General features: G+C 29.9%; 1 protein-coding gene across 1 annotated transcript; it reads right to left on the bottom strand.

Moving 5' to 3' along the window:
• Positions 1-268: 268 nt before the first annotated feature.
• LOC111717923 (uncharacterized) lies at positions 269-8,546 on the bottom strand. Its single transcript, XM_023493391.1, has 7 exons — positions 8,476-8,546; positions 6,768-6,822; positions 5,580-5,673; positions 4,816-4,873; positions 4,203-4,276; positions 2,109-2,183; positions 269-602 (listed from the first exon to the last, which is right to left on the bottom strand). Exons 1-7 carry the CDS (start codon positions 8,492-8,494, stop codon positions 540-542), a joined length of 438 nt encoding a protein of 145 aa, XP_023349159.1. The 5' UTR covers positions 8,495-8,546; the 3' UTR covers positions 269-539.
• Positions 8,547-9,757: the final 1,211 nt, after the last annotated feature.

Consider the following 9,757-nt stretch of genomic DNA (forward strand, 5'->3'; position numbering starts at 1 on the left):
ATAAGAAAGTTTAAACATCTTTTATAACTCACTTTACATTATATAGAGTAAACCTATACGGCTCCATATTCAATTGTTTTCTCTGACGAAAGGAAACCGTTTTGAGACTGAACGAGAAGATGTTTATCCTAATTGATGAGTTGCAAAGAAAATATATGCAAGTTTTTAAAATTTAAAATTTCAAGAGGTTTTTTTCTTCTTTTTTATTTGTATTAAAGGTTACTGTATAATTTATATATTTAAATACATAATTTATTATAAACTTGCATTGAATTTTTATCATAAATATATTTTAACGAAAAACTATCAAACTAAACATGTTGTGGAAAACATGAATAAAAATAGATTTTTATATTACAAAAATGGTTGGATGCAAATTTCAATTAATTTTTACCAAATTCTAAAAATTGTATGATAAGGAACAAAAAACATATTGCATCAAAATGGTGTCAAACATTCAATATGGCGGCAATAGCTCAAAATGACGTCATAAACTTTAAATGGTGTCACAAAATCAAAATGGCGTTGTTGGGTGACATCTATCTTTCAAACTTCTTCCTATAATTTACATCACTAGCACAAGCCAACCCCTCCTCCGATACCTAAATATATCAGTTTTCAAAACTTTTTATTTGGATACTGTGTTGAGGATCAATTCTTCATCTCTTCATTTGAGTTGTCGATTCGTGGTTCGATTATACCATGCAGGATATTGAATAAAGATTAAATTAATCTGCAGATTAACAAAAGATCAAGATCAAGCATTGCTCTCGACATCGTTCTCAATCCCAGCTCAGAAATCAAGATTTTAAAATTTTATTCATCAGGGGCTTTATTTGAGTTTAAAATGACAACAATAAGTTTTTTAATCTACATATTTTTAAGATTTTTAAAATGGGCTCTATAGTTCTAGATGAGGTGGAAGGTAGACCACATTTTAAACAGTAAAACCTTTTTTTAAAACACCCATTCATCATCGGAAATCAAAGACGATATTAATTCCCATTTTTCACGGGACAGCCTGTTCATAGAATTTCAAACGGCGGAGTAAGAAGACAACGGGCATACTTATGTGTATATATATGTTGTTATCAAATATTTTTACCAGTTGATTATCAACTTATTTTGTAAAATGGGTCTGTGTGCAATGCACAGTTGCTGTGTTTCATGTTCATTGGACAGTTTAAAATCATTACTTGAGTCTAACAGTCGTCTTTACATTCCGAAGTGTTATGGGTCTAATTGTACATATACATTTATATATATACATACATCCATACTGTACATATACATGTATTTCATGTATTCATACATACTGTACATATACATGTACATATACATACATACTATACATATACTTGTATATATATACATACAGTTTGTACATATACATGTATATATATATACATACATACTGTACATATACCTCTTTATGATCTCTATCTTTTATCTCCTGACTTTGTTCCTTCAATAAACCAAGAATAAACATCTCATTGTCAGACTAGGAAATCAATCGTGTANTGTATATATATACAAACATACTGTACATATACATGTATATATATATATATATACATGTATATGTACATACATATTGTACATATACATGTATATATATACATACATCCATACTGTACATATACATGTATATATATACTTACATACTATACATATACATGTATATATATACATACATACTGTACATATACATGTATATATATACATACATACTGTACATATACATGTATATATACATACATACATGCTGTACATATACATGTATAAATACATACAATGTACATCAATATCTGTATATATATACATGTATATATATATATACATGTATATGTACATACATATTGTACATATACATGTATATATATACATACATCCATACTGTACATATACATGTATAAATACATACAATATACATACATATTTGTATATATATACATGTATATATATATACATACATACTGTACATATACATGTATATATATACATACACACTGTACATATACATACATACTGTACATATACATGTCTATATATACATACAAACTGTACATATATATGTATATATATATACATACAAACTGTACATATACCTCTTTATGATCTCTATCTTTTATCTCCTGACTTTGTTCCTTCAATAAACCAAGAATAAACATCTCATTGTCAGACTAGGAAATCAATCTTGTAATCATCTTATTAATTAAAGGGACTGTAAGCGTAATCTTGTAATCATCTTAATAAGTAAAGGGACTGTAAGCGTAATCTTGTAATCATCTTAATAATTAAAGGGACTGTGAGCGTAATCTTGTAATCATCTTAATAAGTAAAGGGACTGTAAGCGTAATCTTGTAATCATCTTAATAATTAAAGGGACTGTAAGCGTAATCTGATAATCATATTAATAATTAAAGGGACTGTAAGCGTAATCTGATAATCATCTTAATAATTAAAGGGACTGTAAGCATAATCTGATAATCATCTTAACAAATAAAGGGACTGTAAGCGTAATTTCAAGTGACCTTCTATAGTCCACTTCATATTCATTACAGTAACATTAAATCTAGTCGACAGGATAAATTCCAACGAGGTTATAGTGCATAGAGTGATGATGTACGCTAATCCTTTACTAATTGTACAGGCCACGTACTTCACTTCCAAAGGTCAATCTGTATATTACACTACTCGGGGGGTGATTTCTGAAAATATTTAAATGGAGAATTTGTTTTCAATGTTACTATTAAAACTTACTACTCCGTTATCGTGTTTAGGATTACATAATCACAGGATGACGTACTATTACAGTCTTTTACAGAGCAATATTTCATCGTTGATAAACGGTTCTGAGAAAACTGCATAGAGTAATAAAACGAAGAGGTGAAGCTTAGCCCAGATGTATGCAACCGACCTGTCTATTAGTTAATTGATAGAGTGGTCGGTTGTATACACCACGATATGTTTACGTATCTAACACTGTACACTTGTATATAGAGTGATTTTATTTCTAAGGGGTGGTTTTATGTAGTTATTTGAATATTAGTATTGATAATTAGATAGACACTTAATATAGATTTAAATAAAGAAAGAAAATCTAAAAATTGGTCAATTCCATAAAATCCCCCTTAGAAATACGATCACTTTATAAATAAGTGTACAGTGTTAGATACGTAAACATATCGTGATGTATACAACCGACCGCTACTTGTAATCATCTTAATAATTAAAGGGACTGTAACCGTAATCTTGTAATCATCTTAATAATTAAAGGGACCTGTCTATTAGTTAATTGATAGAGTGGTCGGTTGTATACATCACGATATGTTTCACTGTACACTTGTATATAGAGTGATTTTATTTCTAAGGGGTGGTTTTATGTAGTTATTTGAATATTAGTATTGATAATTAGATAGACACTTAATATAGATTTAAATAAAGAAAAAAAATCTAAAAATTGGTCAATTCCATAAAATCCCCCTTAGAAATACGATCACTTTATAAATAAGTGTACAGTGTTAGATACGTAAACATATCGTGATGTATACAACCGACCGCTTTAAATTAATTAATTAATAGGGAGGTTGGTTGTGTACATCTGAGCTAAGCTTCACCTCTTCGTTTTATTACTCTATGGAAAACTGAGTGGAATTCAAGATACAAAACCTCCCCATACACTTGCACTCCGAAAGCGTACTGCATATTTGATGTTTATACTGTTTGAATAGGCCATAATCTCTTAATATCCTTTATCAGTAAACTATCCTAAGTGTACACTCAGGCTAATACTCACGGAGAGGTAGCTAAGATCCATCCCCCCTGATAAATTGTAAGATCTTGACCACTTAAAAACAATATTTTAATGTAAAAACAACAATTCAAACTTTATCTCTCACCATTGCATCTTCCTTCAGACTAGCTGGCCAGCTGTTGTTTGAATGCAAAAAATGCTGAACTCGATAAAATACTAATAAATTGAGAAAGTATTCTGAAATTTGTCCTCACAAGAATTTCTAAATTTTTTTGCAATCAAATAAAATCCGTCGTTTAAAAAAGTATAAATAATAACAATTAAAATGCCGTTTTTACAGTTTAAAAAGTGCCTGCCGTGGTGGGGGATTTAATTAACTGCTTTCGTAAACCCTTTACGTTCTACAGAACTGGAAGACTATTAGTTGATTGATTGATTGATTTTCCTGAACTGCATGCGGTTTGTCGTCTTCGTTTTCTACTTGTCTTCTCTTTCCGGCATTCCACTTTGGACTCCCACCTACAAAGTACAGTACAGTACAGTACAATAAAGTACAACTGTACTGTACTGAACTGTACAGTACTGTACTGTGAACTGTACAGTACTGTACTGTGAACTGTACAGTACTGTATTGTACTGTACTGTACTGTACTGTACTGTACTGTACTGTACTTTATAGTACTATACAGTATTGTACAGCATTGTACAGTATTGTACAGTTCTAGCACAATAGTTAGTACAAAACACAACCTATCAATTTCTCAATCATCAAAAGAAGTAGAATACAATGGATTCATGCTGGTTAAACAACCACTATCCAGTACAACTTATTTACGTTTTGAACACGTACGTACTTCTTTTGTTTATATCTTTAACTTTTGTCATTTTAGATTATAAAAATTTTAATAATCAAGTGGGTGAAAAATAGAGTAGTCCTTTACAATGGTATCATGATTAGGATCGAAGGGGTGGGGACTGGGGGGGGGGACAAAACTTCCCCCCACCCATTTATAGACTGTCAAATATTCTGAAGTTTTTTTTAATTCTAAAAATCTTACTTGTTAAAGCTCCAATACCAACAAACCCCCCTGGAGTATACAAATTAGAACTGGGCTCCTGAAAGTATTATCATTATTTCATATTATTATTGATGTAATTATTATAATTAATAATAAAAAAGCTCTTTGCTCATAAATGTGTTTTTGTGTATGTGTTTTTTTAAATGCTATAATTCAATTAAAGAATTTGGTTAACAGGGGGCCCAGCTAAAACAGCCCCAGGCTATTGAGTCCGCCTGCTGCTGAAAATAATATTTTACATATATTGTGATTTTTAAAAATTAATTCGTAAATGTTGTTTTTTTTCTGCAGAAATAAATGATTTGATTTGATTTGATTTGATATATATATATATATTTTAGCTATGGGTTGAAATTTTTTAAAGGGAACCCTTAAGTACCCCTTCAGTAACGTAGGCTAAAATAAATTCTAATTTTTTTTTTCACGGGCAAAGCCAGGCACTTCAGCTATTTAATATTATTATTATTATTATTATCATTATTATTATTTCTTTTACCATCAATAATTTCTTGATGTGTTACTGAGATTGTTTCTACATCAATTCATTTTTTTTAGATTAGACGATTCTTACTATTTTTAATATTTAGGAAAAAGCTGTGTCTTGTTAATTTTTTGCAGTATAAATCTGAAAATGACTTTTAAAGAGAAAATTTTAAATAACAAAATAATAATTACCCAAATTTTACCTTAATCAGAAATCCTACCCTTTAGGTTATGTCTACAATCCCTTTATTTTGATTTACCTTTCTACCCTCCGCCATTTTCTTTTTCTGTTCAGCGGCCATCTTGTTTATCATAGCATCCTTTTTCTCACGCAGTGCTTTCTCTCTCTTCTGCCTGCACATATAGGATAAAGTGTACAGAGTTGTACAAGTTACAACGTGTACAGTATGCAGCGTACAACGTATATAATATGTAGTGTACGACGTGTATAGTGTACACGTTTAGAACTTTTATAGTGTACAGTGAATAGCATGTACCATAGAGTAATAAAACGAAGAGGCGAAGCTTAGCTCAGATGTACACAACCGACCTGTCTATTAATTAATTAATAGACAGATCGGTTGTGTTCATCACGATATGTTTACGTATCTAACGCTGTACACTTGTATATAGAGCGATCGTATTTCTAAAGGGGGATTTTATGGAATTGACCAATTTTTAGATTTTCTTTCTTTATTTAAAGAGAATTCGAGGATGTTGACTGCAAACATTTGACAATTTTCAAATTTGTAGTTTATCAATTTATTAGCTAAAAGTTCTGTCAAAAATATGAAGTTTCTAGGGCATGAATTTAACTGAAAACATTCTTATTTCAAACATTTTTTATTGTTTCTTCTCTTCAACTCTTTATCATAAACATGATAGTGAGCTTACATAGGATAGGGTCGGGCCGGTACTTGCCACACGTCACTAAGGCAGTGTATAGTTTACATGTACACCGTGTATAGTGTACATGTACAACGTGTATAGTGTACATGTACAACGTGTATAGTGTACATGTACAACGTGTATAGTGTACATGTACACCTTGTATAGTGTACATGTACAACGTGTATAGTTTACATGTACACCGAGTATAGTGTACATGTACTACGTGTATAGTGCACATGTACAATGTGTATAGTGTACATGAACACCGTGTATAGTGTACATGAACAACGTGTATAGTTTACATGTAGAACGTGTATAGTGTACATATACAATGTGTATAGTGCAAATGTTCAATGTGTATAGTGTACATGTACAGCGTGTATGGGGTACATGTACAGCGTGTATAGTCTATAGCTTGCAATTTAATTTCATAGAGTACAGTGTACAGAGTAAAATGTTTTGTGCCCTCTAATTTAACAATATCATTTAGTCCTGTAGCAGCCTTTTTATAAATAAACATTGTTTTTTAGATTTTTTGTGGATATTTTTTTTGTTACCTTAGCAGATCCATAATGAAGAGGGTTCCCATTTCTTCTGGCACATGAGATTTTTCTGAAAACAAACAAATAAAAGAAAAATTTTCTTTTCCTTTTCCTTGTCGAAAAAAAGACAATTTGAAGAAAAGTCTTGTTTTTCAAATTATATGAAAACTCCTTTTAAATACGACTAATACAAAAAATATAGAAATTATAGAAATTCTTAATTTTAAAAATTTTGTTTAGATTTAAAATCTATTTCAGTGTTATAGTCTGAAATTTTCAAAACATATTTAAAACTGATTTTAATCAAAAAAGATTGAAGAAAAAACAAAAACAAAAACTGAAGGAAAAGTACTTTACAACTTTACAGGTATGACATTGAGACATTGTAGCTCATATAGTTTTGATGTAAGTATAATAATATCCGGTTATATATTACATATTATAAATTTAACAAAAGAATTTTGATTTAAACATGAAAGATTTCAAATATCTAGATTTTTTATTTTAACAATTTTTTACAACTTTGTATAGTTGACAAAATAGATCAAAAACAAAACAAAAAATTAAAGAAAATGTTCCGCCTGCATTTTCTGAAATGTCCCTTTTTTTGTTTGTATGTTTTGTGACAACAACGTTATACCGTAAGTGCACAGCCCCGAGAAAGTTTGCTGTACTAAATTAAATAATAACATTGATAATCAATGAACTATTTCGCTCCTTTAATGTCCAGGGTATGTTAAAAAAATAATGATAAGCTACAAGTCACGCACCTCTGACCCTTTAGTAAAAGTAAATTCAACCTAAAGCCTGACCGCGTCAACCTTGTTGCACCTGCTAGTCCTATTGAGGTTGACCGGGCTCGGAAATTCAAATGTGCTATACGGCTGCCCGTGAGGTTTTACAAAAAAGTTTAATTTCTCTAAAATGTAAAAAATATTCTCCTGTAAATATGCCGTGTCGCTAAATTTTCTATACGTTCTGTTGCTATAATGTTTGACTCCGAAAAAACCATCTTACGGGTTCATAAAAGAAGTAATAAATTGCCTTAAACTACAATTAATTCCTTTGTCTTGGCAACTAATTGAGTGATAAAAAAACCTTTGACATTTTAAACTTATGATTATATTCTATCTCGTAGATCCATATTTTACGTAAGGTTGTAAAAAATATAAAGATCGAAGAAATAATTTAAGGAATGTTTAATATATTTTTTTTGACAATTATAAAAAAACCTAAATCGTTAACAAATGTATCATTTACTCTAAGACATATTAGAAAGAATTGAAATTTAAACCCATAGGTATTAAATTATGACATTTATTTTATTTTTTTCTGAGAATAAATGACATTTCTTTGTAAAAATCTAGTTTTAAAATGTACACCAAACTTAAATAAAATTTCAAATTAGCGGGATTCAATAAAAATTGTTGCATACAGAAAAAAATAGGTTTTTATTATGGAATAAATATTCAAATTGATAATAAATCTATTAAACTTAAAATTAAAAGTTCGTGTCAAAGAATTTGATTTTTGCCACAAGCTCTGATTTTCTTATCCCTATTTCTTTGCAAACCAATATGTCAAAATATGAATTCTGTTAGATCAAATGTTCTAAGTTTAAAATATGTAAGGTTTACATTATCAGGTTGCCAAGATAAAGGGATTATAAAATTTGAGTTTGCGGCAAAAACTCAATTCCTTTCTTCTTAGTTTACATTATTACCTTGATTAGTATCTGCCATTATATTCTAGTTTTTAATCTGAAACAATTGAACTTCTTAAATCCGTCCTTAATTATAATCCATTTTTAGAATTCACAACGGTACCCTTGAAATCTAATAAATGATGTACAGTGATAGCCAGAAATTACTCTGGAATAGTAAGACGACCTTTAGAATCAAGTTATAACTTTGAAAAGTCCAATGAACAATTGTAATTGTACAGTGTGAACAGACCAATTAGACTAAATTACTGTATTTATAAGTGTCTAGTAAACTATTTGCTATGTAACAACTTCAGTATTGCAATAATGTCGTCTTCCCATTGAGTTGCTTTTTTGTTATCACTGTCAGTCTTCTGGTTCATAAAGTGTTCAATCCTTCGACAATTTCTTTCATAATTTCTGTAACAGACATGCACAATTTGCATTTTTTTAAAGAGAAACCACAATTGAAAAAAATAATCTAAAGTAGATAAAAATGAATATCTTCTTCTTTCATCTTGATCAGACAAAGTTTTTTAGGGTTGTGCATTCGACATGCCACTCTGTAATGGAAGATTGTTTGAAATTGCAATCTCTCTTTGATACCGATTTTATAAACAACAGCATGTAAGATGTGTATTTTAAATTGCAATCTCTTTGATACCGATTTGATAAACAACAGCCTGTAAGATGTGTATTTTAAATTGCAATCTCTCTTTGATTCCGATTTTATAAACAACAGCCTGTAAGATGTGTATTTGAAATTGCAATCTCTCTTTGATTCCGATTTTATAAACAAGAGCACGTAAGATGTGTATTTGAAATTGCAATCTCTCTTTGATTCCGATTTATTAACAAGAGCATGTAAGATGTGTATTTGAAATTGCAGTCTCTCTTTGATTCCGATTTTATAAACAAGAGCATGTAAGATGTGTATTTGAAATTGCAGTTTCTCTTTGATTCCAATTTCATAAACAACAGCCTGTAAGATGTGTATTTGAAATTGCAGTCTCTCTTTGATACCGATTTTATAAACAACAGCCTGTAAGATGTGTATTTGAAATTGCAATCTCTCTTTGATTCCGATTTTATAAACAAGAGCATGTAAGATGTGTATTTGAAATTGCAGTCTCTCTTTGATTCCGATTTTATAAACAACAGTCTGTAAGATATGTATTTGAAATTGCAATCTCTTTGATACCGATTTTATAAACAACAGCCTGTAATAATGTGTATATTGAAATTGCAGTCTCTCTTATAAACAACAGTCTGTAAGATGTGTATTTGAAATTGCAGTCTCTCT

The sequence above is a fragment of the Eurytemora carolleeae genome, unplaced genomic scaffold, assembly GCF_000591075.1.
Source record: "Eurytemora carolleeae unplaced genomic scaffold, Eaff_2.0 scaffold1605, whole genome shotgun sequence".
Taxonomy (NCBI): domain Eukaryota; kingdom Metazoa; phylum Arthropoda; class Copepoda; order Calanoida; family Temoridae; genus Eurytemora; species Eurytemora carolleeae.